General features: G+C 35.4%; 1 protein-coding gene across 2 annotated transcripts in view; it reads left to right on the top strand.

Moving 5' to 3' along the window:
• NID2 (nidogen 2) overlaps positions 1-19,487 on the top strand; it is a 133,474-nt gene that overhangs the window by 77,013 nt on the left and 36,974 nt on the right. For both annotated transcript variants that reach the window (XM_027841629.1, XM_027841621.1), the window contains exons 9-11: positions 3,797-3,940; positions 4,703-4,831; positions 6,259-6,402. In XM_027841629.1, coding sequence (XP_027697430.1) covers positions 3,797-3,940; positions 4,703-4,831; positions 6,259-6,402 — 417 coding nt within the window. The remainder of the gene's footprint in view (positions 1-3,796; positions 3,941-4,702; positions 4,832-6,258; positions 6,403-19,487) is intronic.

Raw genomic sequence — 19,487 nt, 5'->3', positions numbered from 1 at the left:
TCCAGAATGTGATATTCCAAGACCTTCACTCCTTTAATGTGGAAGCTGTTAAATCTTATGTGATCCTAACTCTGACTGCACAGTATTGGAATTATTTCTTTTTGGCTGTCTGAACTATTTTTTTTTTAACGTGGGAACTCTAGAATTTGACAATAATATTCCTGGGAGTTTTCATTTGGGCTTTTCTTTCAGGTGGTGATTGATGAATTTTTTTTTCAATTTTCATTTTACCCTCTGGATATTGGGGCAGCTTTCTTGATAGTTTCTTAGAATTTGATGTCTAGGTTCTTTTCTTAGTCATACCTTTTAGGCAGTTTAATGATTCTTAAATTATCTCTCTTCAATCTATTTTCCAGGTCAGTTGTTTTTCCAGTGACATATTTCACATTTTCTTATGTTTTTTTTCATTCCTGTGACTTTGTTTTATTGTTTCTTGATGTCTCATGGAGTCATTAGCTTCTGCTTGCCCAATTTTAATTTTTAAGAAATTATTTTCTTCAGTGAGATTTTATAACTCTTTCTCCTTTTGGCCAAATTTTTTTTAAGATGTTCTTTTCTTCAGTGATTTTTTGTATATCCTTTTCCATTTGGCCTAGTCTGTTTTTTACGAAGTTCTTCAGTGAATTTTTGTGCCTCTTTTACCATTAGGTCAATTTTGTTTTTTTAAGGTGTTATTTTCTTCAGTATTTTTTGTTAACAGCTTATACCAAGCTGTTAATTCTCTTTTCATACATCACTCTCATTTCTTTTCCCATTTTTCCTCTACCACTCTTTCTTTCACTACACACTTTCCTTAACTCTTTCAGAAATTCTTTCTGACCTTGGATCCAATTAGCAATTTCCTTTGTGGCTTGCTTTGTAGCTGTTTTCACATTGTTGTCTCCTTCTGAGTTTATACCTTGATCTACCCTGCCACCATAATAGCTTTTTATGGTTAAATTCTATTTTTCTTGTTCGCTCATTTTCCTGGACTATTTCTTGACCTTAAACTTTATGTAAGAGTTGTACTCTGCTCACCGCGGGGGGGGGGGGGTTGGGGAGGTGGGAAAGGAGGCACTGTCTTATGCTTCAGGCTTTTTTTGTGTTGCTTTTTTAAGAACTAGTTTATTTTTGGAGGGGGACGGGAGTCAGCAAGTTTTTGGTGCTTCCAAGGTGGTGTGATCCTGGTAGAGGTATGGTTAGTGCTTTCCTGTTTTGCACTCTGATCTTTATCCATCTAGGGCCCCTGGTTCCCTGCAGCAACAAGAGCTCTAGCACTTTCTTTGCCTTGGAACTGCGACCTAGAACTGTGTGTGGCACAATAGAGTTGCCAATCAGTGCTAGCTGTAGGCAGTGCCAGCAAAGGATCCCCTGTAACCTCTTTCTGACCAGTAGTCTGACCTCTTAACTGTCTCTGGGCTGAGAGCAGCTGCTGGTAGTGCAGCCACCGATGCTGCTGATTCACGTGTGAGCTCCGGATAAGCCTCCACACTGCTGTCACAAGCTTCTTCTGCTGACCTAAGTTATCTTAGGCTGGAAAATTGTCTCACTTTGACCTTTTGTTGACTCTGCTAGTCCAAGTTTGACTTGAGGTGTCATTTTAAAGTTGTTTGGAGGGGAATGTTGAGAGAGTTCAGCTGGAGTTGCCTCTAACCTGCCATCTTCGCTTCTAAAAACTTTTTTTTTTTTAAAGAAGAGGGATACTCCTTTCTTGGCACCATTAAAAGATTGTCTAACAATAGGGAATTCCAGAGAACAAGAAATGGCAAAATCACTAAGTGATTTTACAATTGTATATAATTACTCCTCTGCTGACATTTATTTACTATGAACAATGATGTATTTTGACTGGTCTGTTGACTGTCATGACCTTTAATTCAAAAGTTAAAGAGAAATAAATTCCATTTTTAACCTTCTGTTTTGGATATTATGCTTTGAGTGACAGATAATTTAATTTTTTTACATTCTGCCATGAAACTCAAATGTTGGTAACTCTACCCTACCAATAGAAAAGCAGATGTCCTCTTTCTGCCTCTCCTTATGTGTAGCATTGGTGCACACGTCTTCCTTTTTGTTGTCGTTGTTGTTGTTGTTGTTGTTGTTTGTCCTTCATTCTTCAGGAGGACCAATGACATCATGAGGGTAGTGGCTAAAACCCAGATTTCCTGACTCGCACTGCATTGGAAAGAAGTGTAAAGTTCATGTAAGACAGATTCATTGAGGCCCATTTTATACTAGTTTCATTTAATTATGATAATGTCCCCCAACTGTTTTTTAACTGCAGGTGAACTAACGTTTTCTATGTAAGACTACTAATGAACTTGCTTATATTTGGGTTTCCTTTCTTGTACATATTCACTTCTTCTCATTCCTAAAGTTAATACTATCTGTCTGATATGTTCATCTAAAATGACCCTTCTGTTGTGTTTTGATGATGTTACTATATAAAAGATAATTAGTACTATATATAAAGACATACTTGAATATCATTTTCCAGCTTGGCAGAGAAAACCAATAATTTGTTCAGAATTTTCTCTTAAAACAGAAAGATAATTGTAACAATGATTATAGTCTTCCACTAATGACTTAGTCTAATATTTCATTTTAGCATGGAAGTTGTCTGGAATTCTCTAAAATTATGTCAGCTAAGAACAAGTTCTGGCAGATCTTAGCAAATTAGAAGGCCTTTAAGTAGAATCCCAGTTAAATATTGCATGTATCTTATCTAAGGCTGAGCTTAGATATTTCGGTAGAAGCTAGTACCCAGAAGGTTGATGATGAACTTTTTGGTCACCACAATTCACAAAGACCATCTATTCCCAAAGTGTCATGATATATTTCAGTTGGTGGCCTATCCCTATGAAACCATAAATTATTTAAAGTTTTAAAACAATAATAATAACCTTTGTATCACATGTTGCAATTTAGTAACCCTTTATAAGATAGGTAGTAAAGGCTTTATTATCCTCATTTTACAAGCAAGAAAACTAGAAGGCCTAGAAATATTAAGTGACTTGCCCAAGTTCACATAGCATGTTATTGAAATATTTATGAATAGAACTTAGTCTTCTTGACTTTTTGATCAGTACTCTTTTCATTATCATCCTCGTGACCCTGAAATAAATTTTAAAATGTTATTTTGGGAGGTATAGCTAAGATCGTGGAGTAGCAGGAAGAGGGATAGCCAGGCTCTCTCCAGTAACTTCTCCACATAAATCTAGAAAGTGCCCCAAATTAAGACATGATAGAGAAATCCAAGAAAAAAAGAACAGTGAGTCACTTTTTCATCCCAGGTCACCATAGGAAGACAAAGTGGACTGGGGACAAGTCTACCTAGACACTGAATAAAGATAAACACATCTACTAAGATATAGTGCCTTCCTTAATCGAGCTTACAATCTAGTAGAGATATTCATAACACTTGTTTGGATGCTTCATTGAATCCATGATCTCATTTAATGTGAATCCAGATTACAAACTATCCATAAATTTTTGTCACATATGATTTTCTCCCATATCCTTGTAAATTAATTATGGATCTACTGTAAAGACCTTGCCCTAGATTTTTATTAACATTTTGTGAGTATTTAGGTCATTTGTCTATTATTTCTTTTCCTAACTACACAATAAACATAATAGTATTACAAAATAGTACCTTTATTGAAAGTGTCAAGGAAGAACAAATTATTTTTTTGGAGGTGGAAGAAAGTAGAGTACTGAATGAAGAAGACCAAAGATGGCTTTATAATGAATGCAGTGATTGAACTGGGATTATATTCAAACTATAATTGCTTTTTTTTCTCCATCTACTATTTAGGGAGTATAGATCCCTTGGTACTAAATCCTTGCTATGATGGAAGCCATACATGTGATATAACAGCTCGGTGTCTGGTGGGAACAGGACTAGCCTATTCATGTGAATGTGCAACTGGCTACCAAGGAGATGGAAGAAATTGTTTTGGTGAGGGATTCTTTATCTGTTCATTTGGCTTTGTGTTTTGTAGAAGCAAATATGATTTTTTCTTTGTATTTGCCTTTGCTCAACAAAAGCAACAATGCCGTGTGGGCCTGTGTTGTTGATGCCAAGAACAATTCTTTTAAGGAAAAAATATTCTGTGGACAGTATTTTAGTGAAAAGTTTGGGGAGATTATTTTTGGCTGGAATATGGAACATCTGCTGTTCATTGAGATTCCTGAATTATTTGATCCTAAAGTCTATATTTTTAAAAACTATTTTATGCACATTTTAGACTGATCAACAAAAAGTTTTCAGTGTCTCTTAACATTCACATGCTCTTATGTCCGTCTGTTACATTCTAACAACTATAGTCCACGTCCTATTCATTTTAAAAATTAAAATTTTTACATATGTACTGTGTATTTCTGACATGCTGCGCAGTATTTGGAAAACATTTAAACTATAAAAGAATTTCCAGTTTAATGATAGTTGGGAAAGTGAAGGAGGGCTGGAGAGAGAAATTCTTCATAAAACAAATTCAAATATTTAATTTATTTTTAAAACACATTTCTTTCTAATTACATTATTCTTGATAAATTCATCCTTTCTAACTTTTATAAATAATTTATCTTTTCTAGGATTATTCAGTTCAATAAAAATATTAATTAAATGCTAGAAATCCTCTTGATAAAATCACATTAAGAGTTGAAGCAGTTTTTTTAAATTTTAATTTAATGGAAATTTTTCTCACTTCCTTCTATTTAGATATAAATGAATGTGCAACAGGTTCCCACCTATGTGGCCACAATTCTGTGTGTGTCAACTTGCCAGGAAGCTACAGATGTGAATGCCAGAGTGGTTATGAATTTGCAGAAGATAAACACACTTGTATTTGTAAGCCCATAATAATTTTTAATTTTTGCTTATTTTTGGCCAAAAATAATGATTGGCTTTGGTTTTTAATTATTTTTCTCCCTAGCAGTTAACTCTATAGAGCTTTGCTGAATCCTCTGAAATACATTTGTGCAATTTACATTGAAATCTTTGAAAATTGTGATTACTCTCCAGTATTATAATTTTTCTAAGTAGATGCTTTAGAAACTGAATTATTGAAAGAAAACTATTTATCTAACCATTTATCTAATCTTAGTATCCTGGTCAAATGACACAACCATATTACCTGAATCTATAGTATACGTCTTTGTAATAGATAACCACCGCTATAGACCAAGATTAAGAATTCCTCAAATGAAAGTGAAATTGGGGCCATAATTTTAAAATACTCTATCCTATTTATCTGTCTAAGGATCTCAATTTGTTGCAGATATGCCTTTGCTATAGTTCCAAGGGAGAAATTCCATTGAGGAGAAATAGCATTAAAACAGAAACAAGTTGGTTTCCAAAGTTCGAAATTTAACTTGTTTATGAAGTCAATTATATTACAGAAAATTAGAGAAACATTTTGGTCTAGTGAGTTTGTGGAGCAGTATTAATGTTAGCAGAATTTTGTGGCACAGGTGTAAAATATTCTTAGTTTTAAGAATTAACTATGTCTTAATTACGACCTTAATTAGATCTTAATTATGTCTGAAGATATAAGCTGAAGGCAACTAGGTGGTGAAGTAGATAGAGCACTTGACTTGGAATGAGGGAGAAATGAATTCAAATCAGGCCTTAAACAATTACTAGCTGTGTGACCCTGGGCAAATCATTTAATTTCTATCTGCCTCTGTTTCTCCATCTGCAAAATAGGGATAATAATACCACCTCTACCTCAGAGTTTTGTAAGAATCAAATGAAAAAATATTGGTTAAGTGCTTAGCACAGTGCCTGGCACATGATAGGTGCTTAATAAATTATTTTTTCCTTCCCTGCTCTTCCCCTGAAGGTGAACTTTCACAGGTGTGAGAAAGGAGCATATAAGGATCCAAAATCAAAACACTGGGTACCATGTTTGATACAGTAATAGTAGGATTATGCATCTTTTTCTTTTTTTATATATAATTATTTATATATTTTATATGAAGTATTTGTTTTTTGTTTTTTTTTATTTTTTTTATTTTTAGGGATTAAGTGACTTGTCCAGGGTCACACAGCTAGTAAGTGTCAAGTGTTTGGTCTGAGGCCAGATTTGAACTCAGGTCCTCCTGACTTCAGGGCCAGTGCTCTATCCACTGTGCCACCTAGCTGCCCCCACACTTTTTCTCTAGGAGTCAGAAGTGCTTTACAGACTAATAAACTTGAATCAAGAAAAACTAATCTTCAGAGTTAGACAATAACTGCCTAATGAAATTTGATATCCTTTGCTTTTCTTTTTTCAGCAATTGTTCCACCATCCAATCCTTGTGAAGAAGGTAGTCACAATTGTGCTCCTGTGGAAAGGGCCCAGTGTGTTTACCATGGAGGCAGTTCTTACAGCTGTATTTGCCTTTCTGGTTATGTTGGCAATGGGCATGAGTGTACTGGTAAGCACGGGCAAATCAAAAGTGCTATAAGAAAGTAATATTTTGGCTTTCTGCCTTTTCATATGCAAACCATATTTGTAATGTCTAGATGATTTTTTTTGCTTATATAAATTTTTGCCATAGATAGTGATCCCACTTTATTAGGGTTTTTTTAAACCATAATTACTATAAGCAGAATAGAAATGAAAATAAGGTTAGTTGGCAGAGACTGAGGGTTTTTTTTTAATCCAGTTGTTTGTATAACTTAAAGTTCTTGGTGCATGGTGTTCAAAAGTTGTATTTTACATTTTACATGGGCTTCATTTTGTTTTGTTTTGTTAGCATTGGCAAGTGATAAAACACAGACTCTTTAAGTGTTCAGAAATTTGCTATATTCTCTAGCTTATGGACCTTTTCTCACCCTCTAATTCATGTTTTGGGTCTACAAGTTATACATTCTTCCTTTGCAGTTGCAGATAGATATAGTTAAAGATAGATCTGTTGCATGGAGATGAGAGTGAGGTGCAGTCTAGCACAGGCTGCACCAATGCAGACCACACTCTAGCAAACCAGAGCAGACATTGGGGGAAGGGGCTGAATTAGTGGTAGCAGTGACAAATTATGGAGCTCTGAGTCCACAGAGAGTAAGGGAGTCAGACAACTGGTTAGAAGGAGATTACAGGGAATCCTTTTGTTGGCACTGAGGACATAACTCTATTGCATTGCCCATACTCAAGATACATACAAGATCTGGCTTGCAGTACTGTGTTGCAGTCCCCAGGGTGAAGAGGAGCACTAGCACACAAGAGCTTGCAGCCAGAGTGGATCAGGGACCTTCATTACAGTTCCAAGGCTGAAAAAAGTGCTTGTGGTCACTCATAGACCAGAGGGCAGGCCAGGAGAATAGTAAACACACCACTCCTTAAATCATACCAACATGGAAGTACTGAAAACTTCTAGGTCCCCCAAATTAGCTCTGAAAACAGCTGAAAAAACTGTTTGGGACAGTGCACCTTCCACTCTGGGAGCAGAGCCCCATGTTAACATGAAGAGTCAAGAAATAGGCTGGAAAAATGAGCAAACAGCAGAAAAATATCCTGACCATAGTAAGTTACTATGGTGAAAGGGAGGATCAAAACACAAATTCAGAAGAAGATAACAAAGTCAAAACTGTTACATTCAAGACTCAAAGAAAAGTGTGATTTGGTGTCAGACCCAAAAAAAGAATTCCTGGAAGAGCTCAAAAAAGGATTTTAAAAACCAAGTAAGAAAGGTAGAGGAAAAATTGGGGAAAGAAATGAAAGTAATGCAAGAAAATCATGAAAAAAGAGCCAACAGCTTGGTAAAGGAGACACAAAAATACTGAAGAAACTAACACCTTAAAAAGCAGAACAGGTCAAATAGTAAAAGAGACAAAAATCCAATGAAGAGAGGAATGCCTTGAAAAGCAGAATTGGCCAAATGGAAAAAGATATACAAAAATTCACTGAAGAGAACTCCTTAACGAATTGGTCAAATGGAAAAAGATGGACTGGGATTCACCAAAGAAAAGACTCTTTAAAAATAGAGTTTGCCAAATGGAAAAGGAAGTACAAAAGTTCATTGAGGAAAATAATTCCTTAAAAATTAGAATTGGGCAAATGGAAGCTAATGACTTTATGAGATATCAAGAAACAATCAAAATCAAAAGAATTAAAAAATAGAAAACAATGTGAAATATCTAGTGGAAAAACAACTGACCTGGAAAATAGATCCAGGAGAGAGAATTTAAAAATTATTAGACTGCCTGAAAACCAGAAGAGAGAATTTAAAAATTATTGGACTGCTTGAAAATCGTAATAAAAAAAGAGCCTAGATGTCATTTTTCAAGAAATTGTGAAGGAAAACTGCCCTGATATTCTAGAACCAGAGGGTAAAATGGAAATTGAAAGAATTCACTGATTCTCCTGAAAGAGATCTCAAAATGAAAAATCTCAGGAATGTTATAGCCAAAGTCTAGAGCTCCCAGGTCAAGGAGAAAATATCCCAAGCAGCCAAAAAGGAACAATTCAAATATGGAGCCTGAGTCAGATATGACAAGTCAGGATGACACAAGATTTAGCAGCTCAGAGGACTGGGAATACGATATTCTGGAGGACAAAGGAGCTAGGTTTACAACCAAGAATCACCCACCCAACAAAACTGAGTATAATCCATTGGGGGGAAATGGATATTCAATGAAATAGAGGTCTTTCAATCATTCCTAATGAAAAGACCAGAGCTGAATGGAAAATTTGACTTTCAAATACGAGATTCAAGAAAAGCGTAAAAAAATAAACAGAAAAGAGAAAATATAAGAGATTCAATGAGGTTATATTGTTTACATTTCTACTCGGGAAGATGATACTTCTAACTCCTGAGAACTTTCTCATTATTAGGGCAGTTAGATGGAGTATACTTAGAAGGTATGGGTATGAGTTGAATATGTTGGAATGATTATCTAAAAAAATAAAATTAAGGGGTAAGAAAGAGAAATGCACTAGGAGAAGGGGAAATGAAGAGGTAGAATGGGGTAAGTTATCTCACATAAAAGATGCACAGTAGGGGAAAATGGGGGATGTGGTGGGGAGCAAGGAAACCTTACTCTCATCAGGATTGGCTCAAAGAGGGAATAACATCTACATTCATTTGAGTATAGAAATCTATCTTACCCTACAGTAAAGTAGGATTGGAAGGAGATAAAAGAAGGTCAGGGGGGTGGCTAATAGTAGGGAAGGTGGATTGGGGAGGAGTCAGAAGCAAAACATTTTTGAGGTTGGACAGGAAGAAAAGAGAAAAAAAGAAGGATAAACAGGAGGGGAAATAGGATGGGGGGGAAATAGTAATCATAACTGTGAAAAAAAATTACAGCAGGTTTCTCTGATAAAGGCCTCATTTCTCAGATATATAGAGAACTGAGTCAAATTTATAAAAAAAAGACTCATTCCTTATTTGATAAATGGTCAAAAGTATGAACATTCAGTTTTTAGACTAAGTGATCAAAGCTATCATGTGAAAATTATATGATCATATGAAAATGCTTTAAATCATTATTGATTAGGTTAAATGAAAATTAAAACAACTCAAAGATGCCACCTCACACCTATCATATTAATCAATGTGACAGAAAAGGAAGATGATAAATGTTCCTATGCCTCGAATGCTCTCCCCCCTCCTCTCAATCTACTGGCTTCCTTTATATCCCCCCCAAAATCTCATCTTCTTTCCTAATTCCTCTTCATTCTAGCATGTTCTCTCTATTAATTATTTCCTATTTTTACTTATATATATATGTATTATTATATATGCATATATATAATTTGTTTATGGTCTTCCCCATTGGAGTGTGAGTTCCTTGAGAATTGCAACTGTCTTGTACCTCTTTTTGTATCCATAGTGCTTAGCATAGTTGTCTGACTCATGTAGCTGCTTAATAAATGTTGGATTGGGGCAGGTAGGTGGCACAGTGGATAGAGCACCGGCCCTGGAGTCAGGAAGACCTGAGTTCAAATTCGGCCTCAGACACATAATACTTACTAGCTGTGTGGCAAGTCACTTAACCCCATTGCCTAGTCAAAAAAAAAATGTTGGATGGTTGATTGATTGATTATAAAGAAGGTCTAAACCCAAATTGTGGCAATGACAATGGAACAGAGGGGAGGAATTTAGAGAACAGAGTAAACAGAAATTGGAAAATAATTCATAAAGTGGAGAAAAAAGTTAAAAAAAAGCTTTGCTTTACTCTTTCCTATAGGAACAGACTTAGCAATCTATCTAACAACTTGGGACCTTGATTTTTCTTATCCACTGAATGTGTATACTAAAACATATCTCTAGTGAGCTCAGTTGCTTCGCTGGGAGAATTTCTGTTCCTAAATCACATAAAACAATTGCTTGTTAGCACAGAATCGCAGAGTTAGAGGTAAACCTCAGAAGCCAAGAAAAAAAAAAAACCAACCCAAGCAGATCAATAATTCCTCCACACATACCAGACAACTGATCATTTAATCCTTGCACGAAGTCTTAACAGTAAGACAAAAGTACTAGAAAGCATACATCTGCCTCTCCACAACCTTTTATCCATTTTTTCCATGATCCATGACATAATTCCCTTAAGACTTTGAGTAACAACCTCTAAGAGGAAAATAGTTCATTGGTATCAGAATTCTTCACACTGTGGGCTATAGGGACCTACATGGCTGAAAATAATCCACAAAAAAAATGCTTCTCAGAAGCAAAACAAACATATATCTTGTCACAGAAGATCCTGTTTCCTGTCTTTGCCTTGCTACCAGAGTCTATATTGGGAATACTTTTAATTTCCTTCTCATTAACAGCAATTTGGTTTTTATTATGTCAGCTTTTAAGGTCTACAAATAATTGTTTTCAGGGTTTGTGTGGGATGGTGGCGGCGGGGGAGACCTTATGGTGAAAAGCAGGCAACTAGTTAATGGAGGTTTGAGAGCTTTCTTATTTTATTTTGTTTAAAAAATTTTACTTATATCTTGCTTTTTTGTCACCGTCATTTCCAAATATAGCTATCTCTCTTCTTGTACCCAAAGAGCCTTTTTTTGTAATGGAGAGAGAGAGAGAGAGGGAGAGAGGGAGGGAGGGAGGGAGAGAGGGAGAGGGAGAGGGAGAGGGAGAAACAAGCAGTTTCACAAAACTAACCAACACATCCATTTTGAGATGTTTTTTGAGAAAGCTTATAATTCAGGGGTTTCTTCCATTCAAATAGTGTCCCATTTTCATTAATTACCAATAATTATTGTATAATTTTGATTATTTGGAATGCTCTAAGAAATTGTAATGGATTGCCTTAGGGGGCAGTGAGTTCCCTATCATTTGGAGATATTAAAGTAAAGAATAGATGACTATTTGCTGATAGTGTTGATAGTATTCTTATTAAAGTACCAAATTAAACTGGGGATGACATCTGAGATTCCTTATAGCTCTCATAATTCTATGGTTCTGGGTTAATAATTAAGATTTCTGGTATGCCAGAAAAATATTTTTGTTTCAATTCTTGTTCTAAGTTTTTCTGAAACATGATACTATACTTTCCAGACTTAGTAAATAGAGTAGTTTAATCTGTCTTAGATCCTGTACTACATCATAATCAGCATTATGAATGTAATTGATTTAGAAGGTGTAGGAAACTAGTTTGGACTAGTAACTGAAAGATATTTTGTTAATGCTACTATATGAAAAATCAAATAGGAATTTGTTTGTTTTTTGCCTTTCTCTTCAATTTGATTCAACAATTCAATTCAGCATATATTTGTTAAACTACTGTATGCAAAGCATTATGCTAAGCACTGAATGATGAAACAAAGTTTAGATAAAACATAGTCCCTGCCCTCAAAGACCTTATAATCTAATAGGGAAATGGCACTAACATGTATACAATATCATAAGATGAATGCATTAGAGAGATATGAAATAAAATGCTTTATGATGTCTTAAGAGGGAAGTGATACAGAAGGAATCAGGGAAGAAGGAAGTGGAATTTGAGATGAATTTTGAAGGATCAAACAGGCAAAGAAGGGGTAAAAAAAAGTTGACATTTCAGGTATAGGGAACAGTGTGAGCAAAAGAAGAAAATGTGTGCTGGGGAGGAAGACGGAGAATGATCCAATTTTCCTGAAGCCTAGAGTTCGTTGTAGGGAGGTGTGAGATTGTAAAGGGTATTAAATGCCAGGGGGAGGATTTTGGCCTTTATTGTATAAGCAATAAAAAGGTAAAAAAAAAAAAGATTTTTTAAAAACTGTTGGAGTTGCTGTTCCATTTCACATGAATTTAGGACTAGTCATTTTCTCATATCTTCCTAATTTCTTAAGCGTCACCAAAATAGGGAACTATGTGAAAGAGGTAAAGAAATTTCAGCTATCTTCATGGTCTGAGATCCTAATATCCATAACAAGGTAATGCTTAATGAGCTGACAGCAGAGAAGAGTTCTCACTCAGCAACTCCTTCCCCACCAGCTTCCCCATACTCTGGTAGGTCTGAAAAACTAACTCAGGGGCTTGCAATAGAATTCAGCTCTGCCCTCTCCCCATTCTCATGCCATAGAAAAAACAAAAGGCTGAAGCTTGCTCCGGTTTGGACAACAGTGCTACAGCTCCCTATGTTATGAAAGAGATTAGCTAAAGAACTGATGAATTGAGGGACGTGGGGCAGGATTTCAATTGTATGCATGTGTCTGTGTGTGTGTATGTCCGTTAGGCCTGCAGGACTGTCATCCAGATGGAGAGATGTTTGTGCTTCAGAAGCGACTTGAGGAAGAGACCAAGGCTGATGAAAAGTGAATTCCCTATCATAGGAAAAGTTTGAGGACTTTTAGGAGTGGAGCCAAGTTGGCAGAGTAGAGGAAGCAGCTGAGCTTACCTCACATTCCCCTACAAATAATTTTAAGATAATGCCTCAAATCTAAATCTGAAGTAGAAAGCCATCAAAAAGTCAGGGAGAAACATTTTTCTTGCCTAAGAGAACTTAGGAAGTCAGAAGGTGACACTGGGGTGGGAGCTAGCTTGGAGCACATATAGCAGTAACACGAGTTGTGGGCCTTGGAAGTGGCAGCAGTAGCAGCAGCAGCTTTGGAAACTCTCAAGTCAGAGATGGTAAGGCAACTGGTCAAAAAGAGACTACAGAAGACCCCTGTGCTACCACTGGATGTTTGGAGTTTGGCAACTCCATTGCCTATATTGACTTCTGAGTCACACTTCAGGGTGGAAAGGATCACTTACTGTCTCAAGGGAGTAGGGACCCAGAGAAACAGCATCACTTTTGGTAGCAAGGGAGAAGGGGCCCTGTAAAGCAGTATCACTTATGGTTGCAAGGGAGCAGTGACCATAACTCTCCCTGAATCCCATCACAGGCACCAAAAACTTCAAAATCTACAGATGAGCTCTGAAAACAGCAATGCAAAAAAGCCTGAAGACCCTGGTAACAGAGCAAAAACTTAATATAAAGTCCAAAGTCAAGAAATAGTCTGGAAAAATGAGCAAATGGCATATATCCAAATTTTTAAAGGAAAATTTAGATGGGTTGCAGGACAAAATAGGCAGTACACTATACTAATGGGGGACTTCAATTTATCTCCTCCAAAAGCTGGATAAATCGAACCATAAAATAGATAAGAAAGACATTGAGGAGATGAAAATAAATTTATTTTTATTTAGTATTGTATTTTTCCCTAGTTACATGAAAAACAATTTTTAACATTCATTTTTTAAAACCTTGAGTTCCAAATTCTCTCCCTTCCTCCTTCCCCAACCCCCCCCATTGAGAAGTCAAGCAATTCAATATAGGTTATATATGTGTAGTCGTGCAAAACCTATCCATAATAGTCATGTAGTAAAAGAAAACATAGACAAAAATAACTCAAGAAAAATGAAGAAAGTTTAAAAAAAAAAGGATGCTTTAGTCTCTCTTCAGACATCATCAATTCTTTATCTGGGGATGGATAGCTTTCTTCATCATAAGTCCTTAAGACTTGTCTTGGATCATTGTATTGCTGAGAATAGATAAGTCATTCACAGCTAATCATCTTACAATATGGCTGTTACTTTGTATACATTTCACTTTGCATCACTTCATGCAAGTCTTTCCAGGTTTTTCTGAGAGCATCCTGTTCATAATTTCTTATAGCACAATAGTATTCCATCAAATCATATACTACAGTTTGTTCTGCCACTCCCCAGTTGATGGGCATCTCCTCAATTTCTAATTCTTTGCCACCAGATCAGTGGAATAGGTTAGATATGCAAGACACAACAGTCAATGACTATACTAAACTACTCTTTGATAAATCCAAAGACGCCAGCTTCTGGGATAAGAAATTACTATTTAACCAAAACTGCTGGGAAAACTGGAAAACAGTATGGCAGAAGCAAGGCAGAGACCAATATCTTATACCCTATACAAAGCTAAAGGCAAAATGGATACAGGATTTAGGTACAAAAACTGATAGTATAAGGAAACTAGGAGAGCAAGGAATAGTTTACCTTTCAGATCTATGGAGAAGGGAAGAATTTATGACCAAACAAAAGATAGAGAACATTATGAAATACAAAATTGGATAATTTTGATTACATTAAATTGAAAAGTTTTTGCACAAACAAAGGCAATGCATTCAAGATTAGGAGGTTAGCAGAAAACAGAAAGAATTTTTACAACTTATGTCTCTGATAAAGGCTTCATATCTAAAATATATAGAGAACTGAGTCAAATTTATAAGAATATAAGTTATTCCCCAATTGATAAATGGTCAAAGGATATGAACAGGCAGTTTTCAGAGGAAGAAATTAAAGCTATCTATAGTCATATGAAAAAATGCTCTAAATTACTATTGATTAGAGAAATGTAAATCAAAACAACTCTGAGGCATCACATCACACCTATCAGATTGGCTAACATGACAAAACAGGACAATGATAAAAGTTGGAGAAGATGTGGGAAAATTGGAACACTGATGTGTTGTTGGTGGAGTTGTAAACTGATCCAGCCATTCTGGAGAGCAATTTGGAGCTATGCCCAGAGGGCTATAAACTTGTGCATAGCCTTTGACCCAGCAATACCACTTCTAGGGCTGTATCCCAAAGAGATCATAAAAATGGGAAAAGGACCCACATGTACAAAAATATTTATAGCAGCTCTTTTTGTGGTGGCAAAGAATTAGAAATTAAAGGGATGCCCATCAATTGGGGAATGGCTGAACAAATTATGGTATATGAATGTAATGGAATACTATTGTGCTATGAGAAATGATGAGCAAGCAGCCTTGAGAAATATCTGGAAAGACTTGTATAGACTGATGTTGAGTGAAGTGAGAAGAACCAGGAGAACGTTGTACACAGTAACAGCCACGTTTTGCGATGACTGACTTTGATAGACATAGCCCTTCTCCGCAATGCAAGAATATAAGACATCTCCAAAAGATTCATGAAGGAAAATGCTATCCACATCCAGAGAAAGAACTATGGAGTCTGAATGCAGATGGAAACATACTATTTGCTCTTTTTTTCTTTGTTGTTTTGTTTTATTGCTTCATTTTCATGGTTCCTCCCATTAGTTCTAGTTATTCTTTACACCATGACTAATGGGAAAAATATGCTTAGTATGAATGTATAAGTAGAGCCTATATCAGATTGCATGCCCTCTTAGGGAAGGGAGAGGACAGGGAGGGGGAGAAAATTTAAAACTTAAAATCTTATGGAAATGAATGTTGAAAACTAAAAATAAATAAATAAATTATTTTTTAAAATAATTCTTTGCCATCAGAAAAGAGCTACTATAAATATTTTTGTATATATAGGTCCCTTTCCTTTTTGTTTTTTTTTTAAATCTCTTTTGGAATACAGACATAGTAGTGGTACCCCTAGGTCAAAAGGGATGCATAGTTTATAGCCCTTTGGGCATACTTCCAAATTATGCTACGGAATGGTTGAATCAGTTCACAACTCAACAAATAGTACATTAATGTCTCTTTTTCTCACATCTCCACCAACATTTGTCCTTTGCCTTTTCTGTCCTATTAGTCAATATAATATTTATGAGGTAGTACCTCAGAATTGTTTCAATTTGCATTTCTCCAATCAGTAGTGAGAGTATTTTTTTTTATATGGCTATAGATAGCTTTGATTACTTCATCTGAAAACATATCTTTTGATCATTTATCAATTGGGGAATGGCTTTTACTTTCATAAATTTGACTCAGTTCTCTATATGTTTGAGAACATATTTATTTATTTATTTATTTTTAGTTTCTGATGATGGCATCAGAAAAATCTGCTTCAAAATTTTTTTACAGTAACTTGCTAACTGTATTTCCCTCCATCCTATTCCCCCATTTATTCTATTCTCTTTCCTTTCACACTGTCCCTCCTTAACAGTGTTTTGCTTCTGACTATCCCCTCCCCCAAACTGCCCTCCCTTCTGTCACCCCACCTCCTTCTCTTATCTTGTTCCCCTCCTACTTTCCTGTAGAGTAAGATAGATTTCTATACCCAATTGAGTGTATGTGTTATTCCCTCTTTAAGCCAATTCCGATGAGAATCATTCGTAGTTCTTCATCGAACAATACTGCTGTACTGTCTACATTTTCCTGGATCTGTTCACTTCACTATGTGAAGTGAACATGTAAGTCCTTCCAGGTTTTTCTGAAATTGACCTGCTTATCATTTCTTATAGCACAATGCATTACAGTCATATACTGAATTAGTCTTGATTAGTCATTCCTGAATTCCCTTTGATTTCTGATTCTTTTCCACTAGAAAAAGAGCTGTTATAAATATTTTTTGTGCAAATAGGTCCTTTTCCCTTTTTTGGATATCTGTGGTATTGCTCAGTCAAAGGGTATGCGCAGTTTTATAGTCCTTTGGGCATAGTTCCAAATTGCTCTCCAGAATGGTTGGATCATTTCACAATTCCACCAATAGTGCATTAGTGTCCCAGTTTTCCTACATCCCCTACAATATCCAAAATTTTCCTTTTTTGTTATATTATGTGAGGTTGTACCTCAGAGTTATTTTAATTTGCCTAATGAATATTGATGCAAAATTTTTCAATAAAATAGTGGCAAAGAGATTATGTCATGCAGATCATACACTGTGATGAGATGAGATTAATACTAGTAATGCAGGGTTAGTTCAGTATTAGGAAAACTGTAAGCATAATTGACCACATCAATAAAAAATCATATGATTATCTCAATAGATGCACAAAAAGTTCTTGACAAAATATGACCTCTATTTATATTAAAAACACTAGAAAGCACAGAAATAAATGGAACTTTTCTTAAACTCATAAGTAGTATCTATCTGTAATGGGAATAAATTAGAAACTTTCTCAGTAAGGTCAGGGGTGAAGCAAGGATGTACATCATCACCACTATTTTTAGCAGTAAGACGAGAAAAAGAAATTGAAGGAGTAAGGTTAGGTAATAAGGAAATACAACTACCACTCTTTTCAGATGAAATGATGGCATACTGAGTGAATCCTAAGAATCAGCTGAAAAACTAGTAGAAACAATGAATAACTTCAGCAAAGCTGCAGGATATAAAATAAACCCACATCAGCATTTCCACATATTACCAATAAAACACAGTAGGAAGAGATATAAAGAAAAAATCCACTTAAAATACCTGAAGACATTAACTATATGAACATAATTACAAAACACTTTTCATACAAAAAAGACAGATCTGTAAACAATTAGAGAAATACTGGAACCATTGCTTATGGGTATACTGAGCCAAAATAGTGAAAATGACAATTCTACCTAAATTAATTTACTTATTCAGTGCATACCAATTGAGAGGATCAAATTAATATTGCCCTCAGTTTCTACTATATTGATTTCTATTGATTCTACAATGTAATTTATTTTATGCTCCATTGATTTTAATAATTGAGTCTGTATCATCCTAAAGCCACCTTTTCTCTTTTCATATCGGTAGCTCATGGAATACTTCCAGGACAGCTGTTTGTTATCTTTAAACTCCACAGATTAACCTGATACCATCCCCAAAAGTTATATTGTTTGTCCTTGCCTGTCCTTGACCAATTATGGGAGGTTTTTTTTAATCTCTTCTGAGAAAACAAGAAGTCTGGTAGTTTTGATCCCCTAGCAAAGACTACAAGATATCTGGTTCTCATAAAACAATTAACATTCCTTAATTGTCAGAGAGTGATGTGATTAGCCTCACCTGAATGCTAGCTTGCCTTTCTTAATTGTAATGTTCCATGGCTGGCAAGGCTCTTTCTTTGCTGTGTATCAATAAAGACCCTTTCTCACTGGGTTCATGGCTTTACTGAGGTTCCAATGTGACCCATTTTGTTATGAGTTATATGGATTGCTTTTAATAAACTAATCTTGTTCAGAGTCATGTACCTCAGTTTACCTTTATTAATTTTATTGCCACACAAACTACCAAAGAATTGTTTCATATAGCTAGAAATTATTTTTAATTCATCAGGAAGAACAAAAGGTCAAGAATATCAAGGAAATCAATGAAAGCAGGTATGAAAGAAGGTGACCTAGCAGTACCAGATTTCAAACTATATTACAAAATGGTAATGAACAAAACAATCTGGTATGGGATAAGAAATAGAATGGCATATAAGTGGAATAGAGTAGGTGCACAGTACACAGTAGTAAAAAGACTATAATAATCTAGTGTTTGATAAACCCAAGGATCCAAGTTTTGGAGACAAGAACTCACCATGTGACAAAAATTGCTGGGGAAACCAGAGAGCAGTTTAGCACAATAGGCGTAGACCAATACCCAACACCTTATATCAAGATAAGGTCAAAATGGGTATATGATTTAGTCATAAAGGATGATATAATCAAATTAGAGGAGCATGGAAAATTTTACCTGTTCTATCTATTGATAAAATGGAAGAGTTCGTGAACTATCAGGAGACCAAAAGGATCATGGTAAATAAAATGAATGATTTTGATTACATGAAATTAAAAAGATTTTGCAAAGCAAAACCAATGCAGCCAAAATTATAAGGAGTAGGAAATGGGGGGGGGTAGAGGAATTGCAGCAGTTTTCTCTGATAAATGCCTCATTTCTCAAATATATGGAGAACTGAGGCAAATTTATAAAAAATAAGAGCAGTTCCCCAGTTGATAGATAGTCAAAAGATATGAATAGATAGCTTTCAGAAGAAGAAATCAAAGTTCTCTATAGTCATGAAAAAATGGTCTAAATCACTATTGATTAGAGAAATGCAAATTAAAACACCTCTAAGGTACCATATCATGCCTTTCAGATTAGCTAACATATCAGTAAAGGGAAATAATATATTTTGGAAGGGATGCAGAAAAATAGGTACACTGATGTATTGTTGGTGGAATAAAACCATTCCAGAGAGCAATTTGGAATTATGTGACTATACAATTGTGCATATTTTTTGACTCAACAATACCACTACTAGATCTGTGCCCCAAAGAAATAAGATCTAAGAAAAGGGTAAAGAATCTTGATGTACAAAAATATTTGTAGAAGTTCTTTTTGTAGTTGCAAAGAACTGGCAATTGAGGGGAAAGCCCATTAATTGGTTGTTCAGCAATTGC

This window comes from Vombatus ursinus, unplaced genomic scaffold (genome assembly GCF_900497805.2).
Source record: "Vombatus ursinus unplaced genomic scaffold, bare-nosed wombat genome assembly UNPS02004746.1, whole genome shotgun sequence".
Lineage (NCBI taxonomy): Eukaryota > Metazoa > Chordata > Mammalia > Diprotodontia > Vombatidae > Vombatus > Vombatus ursinus.
The sequence above is the reverse complement of the archived record's forward strand: the minus strand, read 5'-3'. Positions and strand labels throughout refer to the sequence as shown.